Genomic DNA, 26,616 nt, shown 5'->3' with positions numbered 1-26,616 from the left:
CTGACCTTCTACACTTCCCCAAATGAATCATGTGGGTCTTCCATGTGGATCCACTGGCAACCTCACAGTGCTCTGATCCCAGGGCGAGGCACTCTTGGAAGTTTTAAGTCCACAGAACAGTCACCACTGTCACCACTGTATGTATCACCCCCACTGCACTATGATATCTTGACCTCATTATTATGTGGACACGTCTTAAAGCATTTAAACACTACCAGATCATCTAAGAAAAGAACACTATTACTGAGAACATAGCTGCCGACGAGGAAACTGAAGGTTTCTGATGTGATATCTGTTCTGAAATTTGGTCACTTGAACTAGCAGAAAATCTTGATTCCATCAAAATTAGTGATTCATCAGTTTCCTCTGACTTCTTAAAAAAGAATGATTACTGATAAAATACATCATTTGTCACTAACTTCCTATATTTGTTAAAAATTACCCACCCACAATTTTTAATTAAAAATTATGGCTAAGAGGAAATCAGAAATAAAGCTACTCACTAAAAGTTCCGATGGTTTTCTAAGAACTGAGAATTCATTCTACCTACATTCTTTAACAAACTGTCTCGAATTTTCAACGAACCAGCTGAAAAATCCTGAATTGAAATGGATGCTGCTTTTGAGGTAGGCGACGGTCCTACCTCGCTATCCATCTATCTAGCTATCTATTTTTTTTTTGCAAGAAAATGATATAAAGGCATGTTAAAGCTTTATACATTAGGGCTGGGCACCTTAGCCTGTGAGAATAAAATGCACTCGAGGATTTAATTGTGCTAAGCTGTGAGTCACAACAAAACACGTCTTCCTGTCTTAGTGTAAATTAAAATAGCACTATTCCCCAAAAGTGCCAGGGTAGATGTACAGTGTATCTTCATTGCATGGTTTCAAGTGATAACCTATGTAACATACGGATTCACCTTCGCACCGAGTGACACGGAAGGGACAGTCCCCAAGCACCGCCATTTGTCACATTGGCAGGTTGGTACCAGCTCAACACGGTAACAGTTATTTGTTGATCTGGCTGACTTATTTTTCACAATGTGCATCATTTCTGCTATTTGAATTGTCTGTTCAAGTGACTCTCTCTCTGTAGAGAAGCCTAACCAACTTTAAAAGATGTCATTAGTGTTCGTAATAACAAAGCCCCAACTTTAAAAGATGGTATTTGTTTAATAAGCTTATCTAAATCCTGCTGTGAAATCTGAACATTTTCTTCCCTCTGACAATGCACATCTCAGCCCTCCCCACTCATAGCTCCCCCAAGGTCAGAACACCTACTAGAGGAATTGCGGAGTGAATGCCAGGCACACAAAGAAATCACAAATTTCCCATCAAGAGATTCTGCAAATGTCATCTGCATTTAGATTGTATTGTTCGGGCACCTAAGATTAGCCTGTGCCCCTCACTTATGAAAAGGATAAAAATGCAGCTTTCTTTCCCTTACGGTCAGGATTAAAAGGTGGCAGCTTTAGCGGGGTTTGTTTATTAGTCCTCAAAACGACGCAAATTCAAAACGTCTGCTTTAGGTACATTCTTCAACTTCTGTCTGAGTTCATTTTTTCCTCAAGCAACAAACTTGCTTAATCAAGCCCAGAAAACACCATAAGGGGGAAAAAACCCCCAACACCCTCTACATAAAAATCATAACAACTTAAGAGAAAAGAGAAGCACAGGGGGAAAAATTATGTTGCCAAGATATAAACCCTTGTAAAGAGAGTTAGGAAGCAGGACTGGCACAGCTGAGGATGGAGCTCTGGCTGCGAGGGATGGTTATACACCCTGAAGTCATCTGTGTTGTGCTCCTTTTCTGTAAGGTTAGTAGTACTGATAGAGAGAGAACATAGCCAGGTACGCTCGGGCTACGGTCTCAAAGGCAACAGCAGCTCATGCTTGTTTGGTTTGGGAATATTTCCTACCTTAATTGCATTCTGTCCCATGGGGGCTAACATTTTATTTCATTTCCGGTGACATCTGACACATAATAAACCATGTGATTATAAAGTGTCAGCTTGTCGTTTTGCTGTTGAGAACAGCAGCTCCTTTGAAATTCCACTGTGTGACAGACATCTGAAATGCTGGGGGTGCCCTGGGTAGCTCTGAGGAGGGGGAGGGGGCCAAAGCTCTACTGTGATGATTTTTCTGCAAAGCATTTGGCAGAATTAGAAAAATGCTATTTTTGAAACTGCTGTTTTCAGTGCTTAGCAATAAGTGAAAATAATAAGAAGCTATTTTCACGTTTCTGACTGTCACCACTTTGGACAGACTTTAGGTCTTGCAAGTACACAGCTGAGTGATGACAAGCTGTGTTTTCCCTTGGGATCAAAGCTGACTTTTAATTCTGAACCTGGACAGGGAGAGCGCTGGAGCCGGGACCGTTCATTGGAACCTTTTGGTATCATTCCCAACACACACACACACACACACACACACACACACACACACACACACACACACACACACACACACACACACGGCAAACCCTTCTTATCAATGGGGATTGTTTAGAGAAAGTCTTTTTATTATCTATGCCCACCCCCAACCCCTCCAGGCCATCCACCACCCCCGTGACCGGGTTATGATCCTTGCATCAAACTGCCGTCTCCTACAGAGTGGCCACTGACTTTAGAAATTACTCCTGTAATAAACTGTGATAAAGGGAAATGTTCTCACCTAAAATTGCAGTTGGCACAAATGGGTCTGTCATACATCATAAGCAGGTCAATGCAGAGAAAGTAAAAAGAGAAAGAACAGTAAATGACTGATGAAAGGCCCCCCCCAGTTTTCCCGCAGAAAGCCATAGAAAGCATCGGGTTACAACACTTCAAACACGCTAAGCTCCTAAAGCAACCTGGGCAGCAAAGTGAGCCCTGGGTGATTCTGACTGCTCAGGGTTTAGGAAGAGATGAAACAACGGAAAGCTATGTTACCTGGGTAGTAGGAATTAGGCACCGATGTGCTCAGGGTGTTCGTTTTCATGGTAAAGGACGATGGTGAAGACACAGCTGTAAATAAGAGAAAAGGCATGTCAGTGGGGGTAGAGAAGCAACACCAGAAAATATGGCCCTGAGGTCACTCCTGGGGAAACGACACTGGGTAGACTGTTGACCAAAGAAACAACAGAGGTTTACCCGAGTCTATGTAGTAAATACTATCAGTCTCCACTGTCTCTGTGGGGAGTTACTTGTACTTCAGAGGACATGCCCCCTTTCATCACTGAAAAGATTTTCTGATCCCACAAATGAAGGAAAAAAACCCACAACCACAGTCGCCATTTTTTTTTTTATGAAAGAAGCTATCTTTTTTCTTTTTTTTAAAAAAAATTTTTTTTATTATTATTTTTTAACATCTTTATTGGAGTATAATTGCTTTACAATGGTGTGTTAGTTTCTGCTTTATAACAAAGTGCATCAGTTATACATATACATATGTTCCCATATCTCTTCCCTCTTGCGTCTCCCTCCCTCCCACCCTCCCTATCCCACCCCTCCAGGCGGTCACAAAGCACCGAGCTGATCTCCCTGTGCTATGCGGCTGCTTCCCACTAGCTATCTACCTTACATTTGGTAGTGTATATACGTCCATGCCTCTCTCTCGCTTTGTCACAGCTTACCCTTCCCCCTCCCCATATCCTCAAGTCCATTCTCTAGTAGGTCTGTGTCTTTATTCCTGTCTTACCCCTAGGTTCTTCATGACATTTTTTTTTCTTAAATTCCATATATATGTGTTAGCATACGGTATTTGTCTTTCTTTCTGACTTACTTCACTCTGTATGACAGACTCTAGGTCTATCCACCTCATTACAAATAGCTCAATTTTGTTTCTTTTTATGGCTGAGTAATATTCCATTGTATATATGTGCCACATCTTCTTTATCCATTCATCCGATGATGGACACTTAGGTTGTTTCCATCTCCGGGCTATTGTAAATAGAGCTGCAATGAACATTTTGTTACATGCACAGTTGCCACTTTGGATTAAGAAATTCATTAATTTCCCTTTTGACTTCTAGCCTTTGCTTGCAGAATTTTACTACCACACTGAACTGACTTTTACAACTAAGTATGAGAGTGTGTCTACACATGGCTTCTGGAGAACATTCTGAATGTCAATGCTTCTGTACTTTGCTAAATCCTCACCCTGCTCCTATTTCGGATATTGAGAGAGTTTTCACAATGCTACGATCTGTTTTATGAAAAATAAAGATGATGCTCCCTGTGTACTATATTTAACGTGAAAGCTGCATGCCTACATGTTGTCTTATCAGGCCTTTAAATCCTTGTAAACGTGCTTATTTTTCTTTGAAATCTTCCTCTGAAACACTCAAGATTTAACTACAACACCTTCTCTTCCCCCGTCATTAAGAGGTAGAGTCAGAGGACTTCCGGGAAGATGGCGGAAGAGTAAGACGCGGAGATCACGTTCCTCCCCACAGATACACCAGAAATACATCTACGCGTGGAACAACTCCTACAGAGCATCTACTGAACGCTGGCAGAAGACCTCAGACCTCCCAAAAGGCAAGAAACCCCCCACGTACCTGGGTAGGGCAAAAGAAAAAACTAAACAGAGACAAAAGGATAGGGACGGGTCCTGCACCAGCGGGAGAGAGCTGTGAAGGAGGAAAAGTGTCCACACACTAGGAAGGCCCTTCGCGGGTGGAGACTTCGGGAGGCGGAGTTGGGGAGCTTGGGAGCCGCGGAGGAGAGCACAGCAACAGGGGTGCGGAGGGCAAAGCGGACAGATTCCAGCGCAGAGGATCGGGCCGACCGGAACTCACCAGCCGAGAGGCTTGTCTGCTCGCCCGCAGGGGCGGGCGGGACTGGGAGCTGAGGCTCCGGCTTTTGTCGGAGCGCCGGGAGAGGACTGAGGTTGGCGGCGTGAACACAGCCTGCAGGGCGTTAGTGCACCGCGGCTGGCCGGGAGGGAGTCCGGGGAGAAGTCTGGAACTGCCGAAGAAGCAAGAGACTTTTACGTCCCTCTTTGTTTCCTGGTGCACGAGGAGAGGGGATTAAGAACGCTGCTTGAGAGAGCTCCAGGGACGGGCGCGAGCCGCGGCTAAAAGTGCGGAGCCCAGAGACAGACATGAGACGCTAGGGCCGCTGCTGCCGCCACCGGGAGGCCTGTGTGCGAACACAGGTCACTAGCCACACGCCCTTCCGGGGAGCCTGTGCAGCCCGCCACTGCCAGGGTCCCGGGATCCAGGGACAACTCCCCCGGGAGAACGCACAGGCGCGCCTCAGGCTGCAACGTCTCGCCGGCCTCTGCCGCCGCAGGCCCGCCCCACACTCCGTGCCCCTCCTTACCCCCGGGCCTGAGTGAGCCAGAGCCTCCGAGTCAGCGGCTCCTTTAACCCCGTCCTGTCTGAGCAAAGAACAGACGCCCTCCGGCGACCTACACGCACAGGCGGGGCTAAATCCAAAGCTGAGCCCCTGGGAGCTGTGAGAACAAAGAAGAGAAAGGGAAATCTCTCCCAGCAGCCTCAGAAGCAGCGGATTAAAGCTCCACAATCAACTTGATATACCCTGCATCTGTGGAATACCTGAATAGACAACCAATCATCCCAAATTAAGGAGCCCTGTGGATGAAAGGCTCTTGGGGCTGCAGCCAGGAGTCAGTGCTGTGCCTCTGAGGTGGGAGAGCCAACTTCAGAACACTGATCCACAAGAGACCTCCCAGCTGCACATAATATCAAACAGCAAAAATTTCCGAGAGATTTTCATCTCAACGCCAGCACCCAGCTTCACTCAACGACCAGCAAGCTACAGTGCTGGACATCCTATGCCAAACAACTAGCAAGACAGGAACACAACCCCACCCATTAGCAGAGAGGCGGCCCAAAATCATAATAAGTCTACAGACACCCCAAAACACACCACCAGACGTGGACCTGCCCACCAGAAAGACAAGATCTAGCCTCATCCACCAGAACACAGGCACTAGTACCCTCCACCAGGAAGCCTACACAACCCACTGAACCAACCTTAGCCACTGGGGACAGACACAAAAAACAACAGGAACTACGAACCTTCAGCCTGCAAAAAAGGAGACCCCAAACACAGTAAGATAAGCAAAATGAAAAGACAGAAAAACACACCGCAGATGAAGGAGCAAGATAAAAACCCATCAGACCTAACAAATGAAGAGGAAATAGGCAGTCTACCTGAAAAAGAATTCAGAATAATGATAGTAAGGTTGATCCGAAATCTTGGAGATAGAATGGACAATAGAATGGACAAAATGCAAGAATCAGTTAACAAGGACCTAGAAGAACTAAAGATGAAACAAGCAACGATGAACAACACAATAAATGAAATTAAAAGTACTCTAGATGGGATCAATAGCAGAATAACTGAGGCAAAAGAACGGATAAGTGACCTGGAAGATAAAATAGTGGAAATAACTACTGCAGAGCAGAATAAAGAAAAAAGAATGAAAAGAACTGAGGACAGTCTCAGAGACCTCTGGGACAACATTAAACGTACCAACATTCGAATTATAGGGGTTCCAGAAGAAGAAGAGAAAAAGAAAGGGACTGAGAAAATATTTGAAGAGATTATAGTTGAAAACTTCCCTAATATGGGAAAGGAAATAGTTAATCAAGTCCAGGAAGCACAGAGAGTCCCATACAGGATAAATCCAAGGAGAAATACACCAAGACACATATTAATCAAACTGTCAAAAATTAAATACAAAGAAAACATATTAAAAGCAGCAAGGGAAAAACAACAAATAACACACAAGGGAATCCCCATAAGGTTAACAGCTGATCTTTCAGCAGAAACTCTGCAAGCCAGAAGGGAGTGGCAGGACATATTGAAAGTGTTGAAGGAGAAAAACCTGCAACCAAGATTACTCTACCCAGCAAGGATCTCATTCAGATTTGATGGAGAAATTAAAACCTTTAGAGACAAGCAAAAGCTGAGAGAGTTCAGCACCACCAAACCAGCTCTACAACAACTGCTAAAGGAACTTCTCTAGGCAAGAAACACAAAAGAAGGAAAAGACCTACAATAACAAACCCAAAACAATTAAGAAAATGGGAATGGGAACACACATATCGATAATTACCTTAAATGTAAATGGACTAAATGCTCCCACCAAAAGACACAGACTGGCTGAATGGATACAAAAACAAGACCCATATATTTGCTGTCTACAAGAGACCCACTTCAGACCTAGAGACACATACAGACTGAAAGTAAGGGGATGGAAAAAGGTATTTCATGCAAATGGAAACCAAAAGAAAGCTGGAGTAGCAATTCTCATATCAGACAAAATAGACTTTAAAACAAAGACTATTAGAAGAGACAAAGAAGGACACTACATAATGATCAAGGGAGCGATCCAAGAGGAAGATATAACAATTGTAAATATGTATGCACCCAACATAGGTGCACCTCAATACATAAGGCAAATACTGACAACCATAAAAGGGGAAATCGACAGTAACACATTCATAGTAGGGGACTTTAACACCCCACTTTCACCAATGGACAGATCATCCAAAATGAAAATAAATAAGGAAACACAAGCTTTAAATGATACATTAAATGAGATGGAGTTAATTGATATTTATAGGACATTCCATCCAAAAACAACAGAATACACATTTTTCTCAAGTGCTCATGGAACATTCTCCAGGATAGATCATATCTTGGGTCACAAATCAAGCCTTGGTAAATTTAAGAAAATTGAAATTGTATCAAGTGTCTTTTCCGACCACAACGCTATGAGACTCGATATCAATCACAGGAGAAGATCTGTAAAAAATACAAACACATGGAGGCTAAACAATACACTACTTAATAACGAAGTGATCACTGAAGAAATCAAAGGGGAAATCAAAAAATACCTAGAAACAAATGACAATGGAGACACGACGACTCAAAATCTATGGGATGCAGCAAAAGCAGTTCTAAGAGGGAAGTTTATAGCAATACAATCTTACCTTAAGAAACAGGAAACATCTCGAATAAACAACCTAACGTTGCACCTAAAGCAATTAGAGAAAGAAGAACAAAAAAACCCCAAAGTTAGCAGGAGGAAAGAAATCATAAAAATCAAATCAGAAATAAATGAAAAAGAAATGAAGGAAACGATAGCAAAGATCAATAAAATTAAAAGCTGGTTCTTTGAAAGGATAAACAAAATTGATAAACCATTAGCCAGACTCATCAAGAAAAAAAGGGAGAAGACTCAAATCAATAGAATTAGAAATGAAAAAGGAGAAGTAACGACTGACACTGCAGAAATACAAAAGATCATGAGAGATTACTACAAGCAACTCTATGCCAATAAAATGGACAACCTGGAAGAAATGGACAAATTCTTAGAAAGGCACAACCTGCCAAGACTGAATCAGGAAGAAACAGAAAATATGAACAGACCAATCACAAGCACTGAAATTGAAACTGTGATTAAAAATCTTCCAACAAGCAAAAGCCCAGGACCAGATGGCTTCACAGGCGAATTCTATCAAACATTTAGAGAAGAGCTATCACCTATCCTTCTCAGACTCTTCCAAAATATAGCAGAGGGAGGAACACTCCCCAACTCATTCTACGAGGCCACCATCACCCTGATACCAAAACCAGACAAGGATGTCACAAAGAAAGAAAACTACAGGCCAATATCACTGATGAACATAGATGCAAAGATCCTCAACAAAATACTAGCAAACAGAATCCAACAGCACATTAAACGGATCATACACCATGATCAAGTGGGGTTTATTCCAGGAATGCAAGGATTCTTCAATATACGCAAATCAATCAACGTGATACACCATATTAACAAATTGAAGGAGAAAAACCATATGATCATCTCAATAGATGCAGAGAAAGCTTTTGACAAAATTCAACACCCATTTATGATAAAAACCCTGCAGAAAGTAGGCATAGAGGGAACTTTCCTCAACATAATAAAGGCCATATATGACAAACCCACAGCCAACATCGTCCTCAATGGTGAAAAACTGAAAGCATTTCCACTAAGATCAGGAACAAGACAGGGTTGCCCACTCTCACCACTCTTATTCAACATAGTTTTGGAAGTTTTAGCCACAGCAATCAGAGAAGAAAAGGAAATAAAAGGAATCCAAATCGGAAAAGAAGAAGTAAAGCTGTCACTGTTTGCAGATGACATGATACTATACATACAGAACCCTAAAGATGCTACCAGAAAACTACTAGAGCTAATCAATGAATTTGGTAAAGTAGCAGGATACAAAATTAATGCACAGAAATCTCTGGCATTCCTATACACTAAGGATGAAAAATCTGAAAGTGAAATCAAGAAAACACTCCCATTTACCATTGCAACAAAAAGAATAAAATACCTAGGAATAAACCTACCTAAGGAGACAAAAGACCTGTATGCAGAAAATTATAAGACACTGATGAAAGAAATTAAAAATGATACAAATAGATGGAGAGATATACCATGTTCTTGGATTGGAAGAATCAACATTGTGAAAATGACTCTACTACCCAAAGCAATCTACAGATTCAATGCAATCCCTATGAAACTACCACTGGCATTTTTCACAGAACTAGAACAAAAAATCTCACAATTTGTATGGAAACACAAAAGACCCCGAATAGCCAAAGCAATTTTGAGAACGAAAAATGGAGCTGGAGGAATCAGGCTTCCTGACTTCAGACTATACTACAAAGCTACAGTAATCAAGACAGTATGGTACTGGCACAAAAACAGAAATATAGATCAATGGAACAGGATAGAAAGCCCAGAGATAAACCCACGCACATATGGTCACCTTATCTTTGACAAAGGAGGCAGAAATGTACAGTGGAGAAAGGACAGCCTATTCAATAAGTGGTGCTGGGAAAACTGGACAGCTACATGTAAAAGTATGAGATTAGATCACTCCCTAACACCATACACAAAAATAAGCTCAAAATGGATTAAAGACCTAAATGTAAGGCCAGAAACTATCAAACTCTTAGAGGAAAACATAGGCAGAACACTCTATGGCATAAATCACAGCAAGATCCTTTTTGACCCACCTCCTAGAGAAATGGAAATAAAAACAAAAGTAAACAAATGGGACCTAATGAAACTTAAAAGCTTTTGCGCAGCAAAGGAAACCATAAAGAAGACCAAAAGACAACCCTCAGAATGGGAGAAAATATTTGCAAATGAAGCAACTGACAAAGGATTAATCTCCAAAATTTATAAGCAGCTCATGCAGCTTAATAACAAAAGAACAAACAACCCAATCCAAAAATGGGCAGAAGACCTAAATAGACATTTCTCCAAAGAAGATATACAGAGTGCCAACAAACACATGAAAGAATGCTCAACATCACTAATCATTAGAGAAATGCAAATCAAAACTACAATGAGATATCATCTCACACCAGTCAGAATGGCCATCATCAAAAAATCTAGAAACAATAAATGCTGGAGAGGGTGTGGAGAAAAGGGAACCCTCTTACACTGTTGGTGGGAATGTAAATTGATACAGCCACTGTGGAGAACAGTATGGAGGTTCCTTAAAAAGCTACAAATAGAACTACCATATGATCCAGCAATCCCACTACTGGGCATATACCCTGAGAAAACCATAATTCAAAAAGAGTCATGTACCAAAATGTTCATTGCAGCTCTATTTACAATAGCCCAGAGATGGAAACAACCTAAGTGTCCATCATTGGATGAATGGATAAAGAAGATGTGGCACATATATACAATGGAGTATTACTCAGCCATAAAAAGAGACGAAATTGAGCTATTTGTAATGAGGTGGATAGACCTAGAGTCTGTCATACAGAGTGAAGTAAGTCAGAAAGAGAGAGACAAATACCGTATGCTAACACATATATATGGAATTTAAGAAAAAAAAAAATGTCATCAAAAACGTAGGGGTGAAACAGGAATAAAGACACAGACTTACTAGAGAATGGACTTGAGGCTATGGGGAGGGGGTAGGGTAAACGGTGACAAAGCAATAAAGAGGCATGGACATGTATACACTACCAAACGTAAGGTAGATAGCTAGTGGGAAGCAGCCGCATAGCACAGGGAGATCAGCTCGGTGCTGTGTGACCGCCTGGAGGGGTGGGATAGGGAGGGTGGGAGGGAGGGTGACGCAAGCGGGAAGAGATATGGGAACATATGTATATATATAACTGATTCATTTTGTTGTGAAGCTGAAACTAACATACCATTGTAAAGCAATTATGCTCCAATAAAGATGTTTAAAAAAAAAAAAAAAAAGAAAACAAACTAGTGGCTAGAGGAGAGAGGGTCAAATTAAGACTATGGAATTAGGAGATACAAACTATTATGTACGAAATAGATTAGCAACAAGGATATATTGTATAACATAGGGAATTATAGCCTTTATATTATAATAGCTTTTAATGGAGTATAATCTGTAAAAATATTGAATCACTATGCTGTATACCTGAAACTAATGTTGTAAATCAACTATACTTGAATAAAAAGTGAAAATGATCATTTTAAAAAAAAAAAAAAAAGATGCTATAGAAATTTAACTTTATTTTACTATATTTTTACTTTTAGCTTCACTTAAAATTTATCTTTATGGTTTTATCTAACCATTAAGTAACTTAGACTAGTAGTTCTCAAACTTCAATGTGGATCAGAATGACCTGAAGGGCTTGTCAAAACACAGGTTGCTGAATTTCTGTGGTTTTTTTTTTTTTGCGGTACGCGGGCCTCTCGCTGTTGTGGCCTCTCCCGTTGCGGAGCACGGGCTCCGGACGCGCAGGCTCGGCGGCCGTGGCTCGCGGGCCCAGCCGCTCCGCGGCATGTGGGATCTTCCCGGACCGGGGCGCGAATCCGTGTCCCCCGCGTCGGCAGGTGGACTCTTGACCACTGCACCACCAGGGAAGCCCTGAATTCCTGTGTTTCTGAATCAGTTGTTCTGGTGTAAGGCCCAAGGACTTGCACTTCAAACATGCTACAAGATGATGCTGACGGTCTTACTCTTGGAGAATCACTGACTAATATGCATTCAGTAGGGAAAAAACCCTTAATTACTCAATATAACAATAACATTCATAAATTTATACATTCTACAAGTATGTATTGGGTACTCACTATTTGCCAGATATTGGGGATACGGAAGAAAACACAACAGCCCTCCTATGAACTGGAGCTTAAGTGTTCCTGGCTACTTTAAACAAGGTAGGCTTCCTTAGTTTTCCACAGCTCTCACCTCTCTTGCTCTCTATTTTTATTCCTGGCCTTATTTAGTCATTTATGTTTCTTGTCTACTAGGCAAACGGATGTGCCAGTGTGGTAGTAGAGACACGTATGAGGTATCATCATGTCACAGGGTTAAGAACAGGAAAATCTATCTGGGTGAATTAGGAACTCCCCACAGGTAAAGGGTCCTTTGGAGAAGGTATGCTAGAGAAAGGAAGGCAGTCTAGTAGAGAGGGCACTATGCTATAAAAACAAGGTGGTATAAAATGTATGTGGTTTCAAAAAACCACCACTGAAATATGGGGTATGACGGCGATGGCTTGGGGGGCGCTGTGATGGGAGATGAGGCTACGGAGGTATCTGAGGCCACAACGTGTGTCTTTTGCTTAATGCACAGGGTTTCGGAGTTTTCTAATCTTAGGCAATAGAGAACCATTATAAACAATATAAACAGTGGAGTATTATGATCTGATGCACAGTAGTGGGACATGTGATCCTAAAAAAAAAAAAAAAAAAAAAAAAGAGGTAGAGTCAATCCCATCCAATTTATCTGATTCCGTTGAAAGTGGATATTTCCTATTTTTAAAGTTTAACTCTCTTCAACATCTTAATTGATTAGTGCTTTAAAAACACTTTAATTTCATTAAAGTGCAAGGATAAATTATTTGAATGTGCTCAAGCTGGTTAGATCTAAGTCTAACTTCTAACTCCTCTGATGTGGTTATGCGGTTTATTTGATGCTGAGTTCCCGATCAGGACACTAATACCCACTTACATGGCTGGTTTATGGGCGGCTCTACCAAAGCCCTGTGGTTACTGCATGTCAGCTCTATCCTGATGACACGTTAATATATTTTCACTCTCTTGGAGCAGTTCCCTTCAGACAATGATTTTTACCTATGTTTATATTTTTCAAGTATAGAGTTAGCAAATGACAGAACCAGAACCCAGGCTGCCTGTCAGTTATATTTTTCTAAAATAGAGAAGTATCACATTTATAATGCATGTTTATGATAAGCTGCCAGGAAGAAAGAGAGCAGTTGATAAAAACAAGGACAAAACCCCGAGTACCTATAAAACATGCCAGGGGTCAGGGAGCATAATGCCCATTACCTGCTAACATTTTTATTTGTTTTGTAAAAATGTGCAAAGCACATACAAAATAACTATGTTTATTTTCACCTTTAAAAACATATTTTACACCCCTTTTTTGTATAAGAATTAAACCCATACCCACTATCCATATCTACCTTCCCCCCTTTTAGGTACGACTCCCATTTGCTTTGGTGGATGGATTATTCCCCATTCTTATAAATGTGCTCGGGCTTATTTTTAAATTCTCCAACCTCAGTTTTCTCACCGTCTCATTCCTAAAAACTACTTGCTTCCCAATCCTAAAAGATCTCAAACATATCCAGGCTTGGAGTAGGTGGGGGCTAGAAGCCTAGTGGTCTAATGAACACTTTTCATGAAAATTTCCTTCTCCAGTAACTGCTCTTTTGATTTAAAGGCATTTAGAGAGTATGACGATGACAAAGTTTACCATTAGGGTCACTGCCCGTGGATGGGACTGGATGAGACCTACCCATGGTTCAGAGAGCGGGAGGACAGTGGAACACCTCGTGCCGTGCTTCCTCCATTGGCTTTACCGATGGAAGCATCAAATAACGCCTCCTGGCGGGCGAGCCCCAGAGGCTGTGTCCCCACTGCTGCAGCAGCCCCCTCTACATGGGCGGTTTTGGATTTCCACAGATACATTCATTTTTTAAAAAGTCAATGCCAAATTAAACAACCTGTCCAGAGGCAAATACCTCCTGTTGCTCAAACTTCAAAAGCCTAGAAACTGCCAATGTAGGCTTCTGCTCTTTGGGTAGGCAATTCCAAGTAAATTTATTCGTGAGGAATTTCACCATGAAATAGAAGATTTGGAACAGTAATGGGTTATCATGGAAAGAGCGAGCATGTATCCACGTGGTCCCTTCCACACTGTTGGTCAAGAAATAACTGCTCTGACAAAAATTCTCATCTTGTCTGTGGTGGGAAGGACTCCCCCCCCCACACACACACAAATGCATCCTAAGTTGCTTTATTTTGGCAGTTAAACGCATTACATACCTTTAAATGGAAAATATATTTGCTACAAAAAAGCACAGAAAATTGTACGAAAAAAAGGGATGGAATTTGTGGTAAACTGAAGTACCCCAGATTCTGCCACCTACACTGAAAATGACATGAAAGGGCAAAGGACAATGACCACGGTTGAGGAGTGTGTCCTGCCCGCCGGGGTGAGAGCCGTGTCTGCTGAAGTCCCGCACCAGCGGGCCAGGGCTGCATGTGGATAAATAAACGTAGGGCCTCTAACTGGGATAAGGTGGACAATAGTAGCCACTGTGAACAGAAAGGAACACGCCTTTCCACGAAGCCTTGCTGAATATAGGGGAAAGGCAGGTGTGGGAGAAGGGTGCTGACCACAGCAGGCGTGATCAGAGAGGGTGGGGGGCCGGGGCAGATGCAGATCCCAACAGCCCAGGTGGGTGGTCAGGACAGGAGCGCACACCTCCCGCACTGGGATCAGCCCTCTCGCACCAGAGACCGTGTGTCTGTGATTCCCCCAATCCCCAGCCTTTACTTTATTACTGTTGGTGACAGCTGTCCTTTATCCATCCGCAAGCCATCCAGCATCCTGGTTGCAGAGCCAGGGTCGGCAGCAGCCTTTGGGCATGGATTTCACACGTTAAAGAAACCTCTGACCTTGAACCTGTCAGCGCTGTGAACCACATCATTAGGCACAGGACACGGGATTTACTTTTGGTCCCCAAGAAGATGACCAGGGACACGGCGACTGCACTTTTTGTATTCATACAATCCCTGTAATTGCTGGCTTCCTAAAATAACGCCTTGTACCTGGATGGCAGGTGGCAGCATGGAAGGTATTAGCTGAGCTCCGTTTACCCACCTGGTGTGAAACATAAGCCTTCTGAAGTGGAAATACAATTTAGCTTATTAATTGCCACTAACAGCCCTGTAATAAAGGCAGAACTTGTCAGCTAAACAAATAAACAATTAGCTTGTTACTGCCATTTAGTGAACTGCTTTATAACGGGCTTCCCCCGAGTGACTGCACACCTGCCTCGCTTACAAACAGGAGCTGCATAACAACAGGGATGGTGAGGAGGGAAGCCTCCGTGTCACTGCTCTCGGGTCTTTACAGAAACGTGGCCGTGGCTGCCCGTGCTGTCTGCTCTGGTCCCCTCACCCCGCCCACATCACCGTTCCTAAGCAACCGTGGCACGTGGGGGCGTGTCCAGGATCATCTGAAGGGATTGGAGAAACCAACAGGGCCTAAGAATTCTCTGGGAGGTTTTGTTTCCTAACCCCCAGCACCACCTAGAATCCTGGAAACCCGAGAGCTGCCCTGAGGGCAGGCCCCGCGCAGCACTCACATCTCCCGTTGAGGTTGTGCGTGTCCATGAAGGAGAAGGCCTCGTCGCAGCTGGTGCCCTGCTCCGCGTAGCTCTTGTCCATGGAGCTCACCATCACCGTCATTTCCTGCCGCGTGCTGCTCATTGTCTCCTTCCGCTTCCTGGCCAGTTTCCTTGGGACAGAGAGTTCATTATGCAGACACGCGTGAGGATGGAAAAGGTGCACTGACCATCGCTCGGGAATCACTTGTATGGAATTAATGGTATTCATCCATAACAGTGTCTCATGATGCCTTCTAGATGGCAGGTTCTCTGCCAGCTGCAGACATGCAGAGGAGACCCATCTCCTGCCTGTCCTCAGAAAAACCCCCTCAGGCCAAAAGGCACATGAAAAGATGCTCAACATCGCTAATTATTAGAGACATGCAAATCAAAACTACAAGTTATCACCTCAAACCGGTCGGAACGGTCATCATCAAAAAGTCTACAAACAGTAAATGCTGGAGAGGGTGTGGAGAAAAGGGAACCCTCCCACACCACTGGTGGGAATGTAAGTTGATGCAGCCACTATGGAGAACAATATGTAGGTTCCTTAAAAAAACTAAAAATAGAGCTACCATATGATCCAACAAACCCACTCCGGGGCAGATATCCAGAGAAAACCATAATTCAAAAAGATACATGTACCCCAGTGTTCACAGCAGCACTGTTTATAATAGCCAAGAAATGGAAGCAACCTAAGTGTCCCTCGACGGAGGAATGGATAAAGAAGATGTGATACATATATACAGTGGAATTCTACTCAGCCATTAAAAAAAGAATGAAATAATTCCATTTGCAGCAACATAGATGGACCTAGAGTTTATCATACTCAGTGAAGTAAGTCAGATAAAGACAAATATCTTATAATATCACTTATATATGGAGTCTAAAAAAATGATGCAAATGAACTTATTTACAAAACAGACACAGACAGTTCAGATAATATACATATTACTATATATTAAATAAATAAAGAAGTAATACCAATGCACTTACAAAACAGACTCAGACAGTTCAGATATACACACTACTATATGTAAAATAAACAACAAACTGTATAGTATAGGGAAACATACCCAATATTTTGCAATAATCTATATGGGAAAAGAATCTGAAAAAGTATACATATATATCTGAATCACTTGGATGTACATCTGAAACTAACAACATTGTAAATCAACCATACTTCAATTAAAAAAAAGACCCCTCAGTCATGTTAGGAACGTACAGCCTAAACATTACCTTACACTTCTCCTACTATGAGCTAAAGTAAAAGGGCCAATGACCCTAGTACAATGCAGTCATAATATACTTACTGATAGGCTTCTACAGTTACTAACTTTGCACTAAATTATTCCTGACATGCCATATTCAGGGTCCAAGGGTAGATCCCCCTAGTAGATATTCATCATACAAAACCGAAATAATCCAAGCAGTGAATCTAAGGGGCGCCCTGCAGAACCAAAGAACAACCCAGGCGAGGTGTGAAGACAGCATCGCTGGAGTGTGCGTGGGACGGGAGGAGGCTGTGAGGCAGCCTGCATGGACAGAGCCCTCTGAGGGGCATCTGCCGAACCTCAGATGGCAGTGACACTGGACCGAACCCCAAATGAACCCAAAGTAGCTCCCCATCAAGGCTGGTCAACAGGGCAGAAGGTAAAAAAAGTCAAGTTGTCGACTTCCCTGCCAAGTTTTGCAGAGGAGTGAGTCCTCAGGCTCCCTCCCTGGGTGAAAGAGATGCAAAAAGGCCCTGGAAGGCAGAGAGAGTTCCAGTTCTTTTGGAGACAGAGTTTAACCCTGGCCTTTCTATCATGCTCATTAACCACCAGAAGCTCATAATCTTAAGTTACAGAGACCCGGACAAAACCCAAAAAAACCTAAGGGAAACTGACATTCGAATACACAGGTAAAACACATTTTTATAGCTCTTACTACCGGAGGTTGTTTGATGCACCCAGGACAGACGAGAAGAGAATTAGAGATGCTTAAGAAGAAGGTATAAAGCAAGAAGCTTTAAGAAGACGAGAGCACCGTAATACTAAAAATATAATGCCCTAAATATTCTAATTTTGCTTAAGCACTTAGCGTGTACACAAGAAAACGGCAGCTGTTTCTAGTAAATCATCTTGACTCTGATGAACCTAGGACACGGCAGAATTTACAATGAGCTGCATAATCAAAATCACCCCCGTATTAGGTGATTATTAATGCAGTGTAAGACACTGACAACATTAGACCATATGGATAAACTTTATTTTCATTTCCAAATGCCACATAATCCAAATGCTTTCTTGCCCGTAGTTATAATAATCTTTTGATTTCATACTTGGAAGGCAGAAGGGTTTCATTAGTAAGTTGCCCCCCCTTTTTTTTTTTTTTTAGATGTTGGGGGTAGGAGTTTATTAATTTATTTATTTTTGCTGTGTTGGGTCTGAGTTTCTGTGCGAGGGCTTTCTCTAGTTGTGGCAAGCAGGGGGCCACTCTTCATCGCAGTGCGCGGGTCTCTCACTATCGCGGCCTCTCTTGTTGCGGAGCACGGGCTCCAGACGCGCAGGCTCAGTAGTTGTGGCTCACGGGCCTAGTTGCTCAGCGGCATGTGGGATCCTCCCAGACCAGGGCTCGAACTCGTGTCCCCTGCATTAGCAGGCAGATTCTCAACCACTGCGCCACCAGGGAAGCCCCAGTTGCCCCTTTTTTATTGCCAAAAGTTGTTGGGAAAAAAAGATACATTTTTAAACAGAAAAATGAAAATGATCTATAACTTCTGTGACAGTGTTGAAGTTGTAAAGACGGGAATGTATAATAAAACTTGAGCAGCCACTGTGGAGAACAGTATGGAGGCTCCTTAAAGAACTAAAAACAGAGCTACCATGTGACCCAGTGATCCCACTCCTGGGCGTACATCTGGAGAAAACTCTAATTCAAAAGGATAACATGCACCCCAATGTTCATAGCAGCACTATTCACAATAGCCAAGACATGGAAGCAACCTAAGTGTCCACTGACAGATGAATGGATAAAGATGTCGTACATATATACAATGGAATATTACTCAGCCATAAAAAAGAATGAAATAATGTCATTTGCAGCAACATGGATGGACCTCAAGATTGTAACACTAAGTGAAGTAAGCCAGACAGAGAAAGACAAATAAAATATGATATCACTTATATGCGGGATCTAAAAAAATGATACAAATGAACTCATTTACAAAACAGAAATAGACCCACATACATAGAAAACAAACTTATGGTTACCAAAGGGGAAGAGAGGGAGGGATAAATTAGGAGTTTGGGATTAACAGATACACACTACTATATATAAAATAGATAACCAACAAGGACCTACTGTACAGCACAGGGAACAATACTCAATATCTTGTAATAACCTATAAGGGAAAAGAATCTGAAAAAGAATATATATTCTTATATATATTCATATATATATAATACATATATATAAAAAACTGAATTGCTTTGTTGTACACCTGAAACTAACAAAGCATTGTAAGTCAACTATATTTCAATAAAAATTTAAAAAATATGCATTTACAAAAAAAGTTGTAAAGGTTTTGAAAAGGAAGCTGGCATAGCTCCTCTGGGTGCCAGTGTGCAGATGCTGGTCATCTTCTCCAGAGCCCCCTTTTCTCCAGCCAATCACGCTAGTCTAAGGGGCAGAATCTAGGCCTGGATGTTCTCCACAGGTGTTCTGGATAGAGGTAGCACTGGCTCCAGACCCACAGCTGCAGTTACAACAGTACATTTGCTCTCCACTTCTGTGTCTGCCAGCTCACTGGAAAAGCATTCTTAAGCCAGGTCTCCCCAGGAACACTAAAGTGGAGGACCGAGATAATTAGCACCATCATTCAGGCAAAACGTCCCCCCTTTGCCGGAATTTCTTTAATTTGCTTTGGACTGAGTTATGCAGATAACTGCCCCAGTATTTTCTTTTGTTTTGCCTATGAAGAGAGATGTAGTCAAGTTCGCCAGACTTCCCTCTTCGTCTTCTCTTGCTTGTGTTTCTCTAATTCTTACAGGTTAGGAAATGACAGTGAAAGTGCTTCTCACTGCTGGTGGGAGGTGGTGGTGGAGGGCAGATGTGTGCTCCAACAAAAGCCAAGCTTGTACTGGAAAGATCTTTCTCCTCTCTAATCCTCCGTGTGTGAACTAATTTCAGTGATGTCACGCTACACACTCCACTGCTGATCTTCCTTAAGCACAAAAGAAGCCCATTAAGGACTCATGAGAACCTGCTCAAATCCAGCAGAGGTCCAGCTGGAGACCCACAGCTTTAGGCTCATGTCCGTTAAGCACATACTCTGTGTCCGTGAACCTTCAAAACATGGCTCCCACGTCCTCAGCAAGCCTTCCTGCATTAACCTCACCCTTTGACCACAGACACAAATGTCTCACTGGGGGCCAGCCAGGCAGGTACTGCAAGGGAGTGAAGCAGGTCTAAGGCAATAAGGAGTGGTGGGCACTGGAGAAATGGAAGGGGAGACAGCCTCTCAGCTCCAGAGGGTGGATGCCCCATAAGGGTCCCAGACATTGTAAATTGCAGGAGAAACCAGAAATCCAGATTTTATAGGAACTATCTGAATTCTAAGTATTGTCAAATAATTCAAATTAAAAATTTAAAAGACTATGTAGCCCAAACAGACCATGTTTGTGGACACTTCTGCTCTCCACTAATACAGCACTTAGAATCTTAATTGTGTTGGAAGGGAGGGGAGTGGAAACTGACATATAATACATAACTACTGTATGGCAGTGCTCTGCAAGTGTTCTCTCATTTAATCCTAGTAACCTGGTAAGAGCTATTTTTACTTCCTATTTTATAGATGGAGGAACTGAGTCTCAAGGACTTAAGTAAGTTGTCCAAATGGTGGAGCTGGAATTGCACCCCAGATCTCTCTTGACCCCAAAGGTACCCATTCTAGAACAATGTGCTGTATCTAGTAAAGTATTTCATTAATTTACATTTCCTTACAAGTTTACATTATAATTATCACCAAGTTGCTTTCAAACGTGAATACTCTATCACCTCATAACTAAATATTATGAATTAAAAAAAGTAGGATTAATTTACTAGCACCTAGCCAATGCTTTACACAAAGCAGGTGGTATTAAATATGCTTGTTAATTGAATTAACAATTGTCACACCAAAGCATTAGAAAAGACAGTTTTTCTGCAACCTCCTAATCAAAAGTAGCTTGCTTGGGCACGGAGGTTTTGAGTCATTGCTTGGGATTTTTGATTTGCCCTCATGCACAGCTAAATGCTATAGTCCATAATTACAGATGGTTGAGGAAGGTTAGATTTAGAATTGAGAGTTGGAAATAAGTGTGGATAAATTGAAATTTATTCTCTCTCTTTTTCTCCTATCTATTTCTCTTTTGGACTTTGTGTTTCAGATCTATATTTTATATTTTAAAGAAAACTTTAAAAACTGTCAGAAAAACATTGTGAACTTAATGAAATAGTGCTTTGTGCAGGAAAACTGAAGTGGAGGCAATTTTCTTTGCAATCTTATCTAAAGACACAGGTAAATTTATTTTCCATCTTGATTTTTAAACAAATGGTTTGCTTGAGATATTTCAATCTCAAATCTCTAAATTTGGATTGAATGACTCTCAAAGACCCTTAGTAACAACAACAACTAAAAATGTTCCTACCAACACCTAAAAATAGAGCATAAAAAATTAGAGAGAGGACTTTCGGTTTATGGTCAGGCATGTAAGGAGCTTGGAGGTCAGCACTCTGTCCTAACAACAAGTAAAAGGCTGTAGAGACGGAAAATCAACAACTCCTTCTAACTTGTCAGAGGTCACAGGGCCAACCAGTGCCCCCCAAATTACAGAGACAAACAGGCAGATACAGAGAATCACAACTCACCAGAGCAGAAACCCATGAGCAGAAATCTGTGTGAGAATCATCACTGGGGTGGATAAATCTAAACTAGAATTGAATTATTGGAGGGCCAGTGTGGTCAAGTCTGAGACTTAAAAACTCTAAGGACGTCCAGACTTAGGGGTACCCTACACCTTTTTGAATTTTATCTCCAGGAACCCTACCTCATTCTCAAAGTAAAGACTGGAGGAAAAAATTGGGCTTCCAGCAGGAGGAGGGGGGGAGAGTAGACATTTTGAAATACACCCAGAGCATTCTGTGCTTTTTAAAAGGGCTTGCCCTCAAGAATACTATTTTACTAGATGGTTGAGGAAGGCAGAGCCTGTTGGGGCAAGGAAAATATCCAAATCCAGCTGTCTCCAGCCATCCTGTCCACCCAAGGTGGGGGCACTGAAGCACCTGTGCAGGTCACAGCTCAGGGACACAAGTTCACTAACAGGTTGAGACCCAATCATAGGTCACCTCCTCTCCCCCAACACCTTACTATCACGTTACTAAAGACCTATTTGCAGAAGTCTTTTTCCCCTGGTACATCAAGTCTGGACATCAGTAAAAAATTACAATGCATACTAAAAGGCAAAAAACACAGTTTAGAGACAGGGGAAGCATTGGAATAAGGCTCATATGGGAGGGATGTTGGCATTATCAGACTGGGAATTTAAAATAACTATATGAGTCATAGGCTAAAGGTTCTAATAGAAAAAGTAGACAACATGCAAGAACAGATGGAAGACAAAAGCAGAGAAATGAAAAATTCTAAGAATCAGAAAGAAATGCTAGAGATTAAAAAAAAAAAACCTGCAACAAAAACAAAGGATGCCTTTCATGGGCTTATTAGGAGAATGGACACAGCTGAGGAATGTTTCTCTGAGCCAGAGGATATGACAATAGAAACTTCCAAAACAAAAAAGCAAAGGGAAAAAAAGGCTGTAAAACAAGGTAACAGTATATCCTGAAACTTTGGGACAACTAAAACAGATGTAACATGTGTATAGTGAGAAACCAGAAGGAGAAAGGAAGAAAGAGAAGTCACTATTTCTATTATCCAAAGGAACAGTGACTGAGAATTTCCCCCAGTTAATGTCAGACATCAAAACAAAGACCTGAGAAGCTTAAAGAACACCAAGAAGGATAAATACCAGCAATTCTACACCTAGCGTATTCAAACTTCAGAAAGCCAAAGACAAAGAAAAAATGTTGAAACAAGCCCAAGGGGAAAAATAAACCCTACTTATAGAGTAGCAAAGATAAGAATTATACCTGACTTCTTCTCAGAAACAATGCAAGCAAAAAGAGAGTGGAGTGAAATATTTAAACTGTTGAGAGAAAAATACCACCAACTTAGAATTCTGTACCCTGTGAAATTAGCCTTCAAAACTGAAGGAAAAATAAACTTTCTCAGACAAAAATTGAGGATATCCTGTGATAAACCATAATGGAAAAGAATATATAAAGAAATGTATATATATGTATAACTGAATCAGTTTACTGTACAGCAGAAATTAATGCAATACTGTAAATCAACTATACTTCAATAAAAAATAAATAAAAAAAGAAATAGAGGGAATTTGTGGCCAGTAGACCTGCCTTGCAAGAAATCTTAAAAGAAGTTCCTCAGCAAGAAGGAAAATGACATAGGTCAGAAGGAGATCTACATTAAGAAGAGGATTAGAGAAGGAACAAATGAAAGTGAAATAAAAACTTTTATTTTGCTTATTCTTAATTGATCTAACAAATAACAGTTTGTTCAAAATAATAACAGCGACAATATTGTTGATGGTTATAGTTTATGTATGAGTGAAGTGAATGATAGAATGAATCAAAGGACATGGCGGAGGAATTAGGCATATTTCATTATTCTAAAGTACTTACACTAACTGTGATGCACTATAGTGTTATTTGCAAGTGGACTTGATTTGGTTGTAAATGTTTATTGCTAACTTTAGGCAAGACCTGACTAATATGTTGTTAGAAGAAAACCACTTTAAAAATAAAGATACGTGTAGATTAAAAGTAAAGGGATGCAGGGACCTCCCTGGTGGTGCAGTGGTTAAGGCTCCAAGCTCCCAATGCAGGGGGCCCAGCTTCGATCCCCGGTCAGGGAACTAGAGCCCACATGCATGCCACAACTAAGAGTTCACATGCCACAACTAAGGAGCACACATGCTGCAACTAAGACCCGGTGCAACCAAATAAATAAATAAATATTAAAAGAAAGAAAACAGTGTTTGCTTTTTAAAAAAAAAAAGTAAAGGGATGGAGAAAGTTATAACCTGCTAAGAGTAATCAAAAGAAAGCAGGAGTAGCTTTTTAAATTTCAGACAAAGCAAATGTTAAAGCAAGGAAAGTTATCTGGGGTAAGAAGGGCATTAGGTAACGATAAAGGGGTCAGTTCTCAAGAAGACATAACAATCCTTAATGTGTATGTGCCCCAAAACAGAGCATCAAACTATGTGAAAAAGAAAAACTGGATAGAACTGCAAGAAGAAATAGATGATTCCACTACTATCATTGGAGACTTCAACACCTCTCGACCAGAAATGGACAGACTCATAAGGCAGATAATGAGTAAGGACATAGCTGAACTCAAAAGCATCATCAATCAACCTGATATATCAATAACTGACATCTATAGAATACTTCATCTGACAATACTGGAACACATATTCAAGTTTACAGAGAATATTCACAAAGATAGAGCTCATTCTGGGCTATAAAACACACCTTGATAAGTTCAAAAGAATAGAAACCATGTGATCCAGCAATCATGCTCCTTGGTATTTACCCAAAGGAGCTGAAAACTTTTGTCCACATAAAAATGGCACACTGATGTTTATAAAAGCTATATTCATAATTGCCAAAACTTGGAAGTGACCAAGATGTCCTTCAATAGATGAATGGATAAATGAACTGTGGTCCATTCAGACAATGAAATATTATCCAGCACTGAAAAGAAATGAGCAATCGAGCTGTAAAAGACATGGGGGAAACATAAATGCATATCACCAAGTGAAGAAGCCAATCTGCAAAGGCTTCCTGCTGTATGATCCCAACTGCATGACATTCTGGAAAAGACAAAACTATGGAGACAACAAAAAGATCAGTGTTTGCCTGGGATAAACCATAATGGAAAGAATATAAAAAAATGAATGTATGTATGTGCATAACTGAGCCACTCTGCTGTACAGCAGAAATTAGCACAACACTGTAAATCAACTATATTTCAATTAAAAACAAAAGATCAGGGTTTTCCAGGCAGGGAAGGAGGAATGACCAAGCAGAGCACAGAGGATTTTTAGGGCAGTATGATATTATAATGGTGGGTATGTGTCATTATTCAGCTGTTAAAAACTATGGTACATATGACACCGAGTGGACCTTAATGTAAACTATGTACTTCAGGTGACAATGACGTGTCATCAGTTGTAACAAATGTACAATTCTGGTCCAGTATGTTGACAGAGGGGGAAGCTGTGTGTGTGGGGCAGAGTGTATACGGGAACTCTCTGTTCTCTTGCTGTACTTCTTGCTTGATTTTGCTGTAAACCTAAAACTGCTCTAAAAAATAAAGTCTATTAAAAAAACACTGCAATACTGCCTGGAAAAAAAATTAAGAGGGAGAAAAAAGATAGTTAGAGCCCTAAATTTCCCAACTAGAACAAAAGAGGAGAAGGAAAGAAATGTGGGATGAATTCAAATTAAAAGGATGGCCCTTCATGCTTATTCTATTCCAACATTTCTTTTGTATTTCTTTCCTGGCGTAAAAATAAAAAACAAGGAACAAGGGCAAGGGAATTGGAAGAAAACTCCTTGGCAAGTTATTAACTATGTGACAGGCATGACTTAGAGCCAGTAAAGAAAACATGGTGAAGAATGATGTCTTCAGCATCGTGTCCTATGGGAGGAAGAGCCGCAGGACAATGGCCACCAGTTAGGAGACCCAAGGGCAGCATGGTTGGGAGGAAAGCAGAAATAACTCCTCCTCTTCTTTTCCTCCCTGAATCTGAACTGAGTGGCAGTTGTCAGAAGATCAGGGTGGAAGGGCATGTTTGCCATGTGCACCAAGCAGATTCAAGGGGAAGGAATCCAAAGGTCAACCTCAATTTGGACCCTAGTCAAGCTCCTGGTTTACTGCAACTCAGGGTTATAGGACACAGTTCCCCAACGAGCCCGACTGGCCCCGCTCCCAACCCTAATAGAGACCCTGCCATGTCGGGTTACGCCAACAAAGATCATGACCAACAAAGGACTTGGTAACACTGACCTGAAGATCAGTGGTTGGCTATAAAAAAGGTATCTTCATTCTTAAATGATCTGTCGTTTAAAATTCTACAGGGAAGGCAAAACTCGAGGATTTGCAAATTGCATATAGACATAAGAAGGAAAAGGCAAATGGCTTTCTGGTCCTGGCTTCTACAATTAAAGTGTGTGCTTCGACTTAGTTAAGGACTGGTGCAGAAGCTGGAACGGAGAAGAAGTATTTAATTTTTTCTCACAGTAGGGATGAAGTAGATATTGGTTGAGTCAAAGAATGCAGACATTATACCAAATTGCCAAGATACAGCTGAATAAACCTCAGTGAATAGGGGGCTGTCTCCGTAAAGATGGATCTGTGAGAACTACCAGATGATGTTGTTTTTAAAGGCAAAATTTTAAGGAAAAGGAAAAGAAGATGATCCGACATTTTAAATACTTTCAACGCAGAAGAAGTGGCACTATAACAGTTAATAGAAAAACAAAGAGGATAATAATTACAAAAACTTATGTAGGACTTGAGATAAACCGGGCACATTACATTCATTAACTCTTAATTCTCACAACAGCCCAGTGAGGAGATTACTGTTGTTATCCCAATCTTAGAGAGAGGGAAACTGAGGCACAGTGTTGTTAAGTTTCCCAAGACCCATATGGCCAGACAACTCTAGACCTCTGGCATCGTTTCCTGTGTTGAGATAAAACCATCTGCATGAGACTGTTATTGGCCTCATTAAGCAAACTTTATTGGTTGCTTAAATCTGGACACAGAAAATAAAGACTAGTTTTCT

At 41.4% G+C, this 26,616-nt stretch overlaps 1 protein-coding gene across 7 annotated transcripts in view; it reads right to left on the bottom strand.

Annotated features, from left to right (window-relative positions):
• PTPRM (protein tyrosine phosphatase receptor type M) overlaps positions 1 to 26,616 on the bottom strand; it is a 754,490-nt gene that overhangs the window by 146,471 nt on the left and 581,403 nt on the right. For 4 of the 7 annotated variants that reach the window (XM_067699674.1, XM_067699676.1, XM_067699678.1 and 1 more), the window contains 3 exons: positions 15,641 to 15,792; positions 2,930 to 3,004; positions 2,673 to 2,699 (listed from right to left, as the gene is read on the bottom strand). In XM_067699674.1, coding sequence (XP_067555775.1) covers positions 2,673 to 2,699; positions 2,930 to 3,004; positions 15,641 to 15,792 — 254 coding nt within the window. The remainder of the gene's footprint in view (positions 1 to 2,672; positions 2,700 to 2,929; positions 3,005 to 15,640; positions 15,793 to 26,616) is intronic. The other 3 variants (XM_067699675.1, XM_067699680.1, XM_067699681.1) reach the window with 1 other exon arrangement.

The sequence above is a fragment of the Pseudorca crassidens genome, chromosome 12 (genome assembly GCF_039906515.1).
Source record: "Pseudorca crassidens isolate mPseCra1 chromosome 12, mPseCra1.hap1, whole genome shotgun sequence".
Classification (NCBI taxonomy): Eukaryota; Metazoa; Chordata; class Mammalia; order Artiodactyla; family Delphinidae; genus Pseudorca; species Pseudorca crassidens.
Note: the sequence above shows the minus strand (reverse complement) of the source record. Positions and strands in the feature narration are given on the sequence as shown.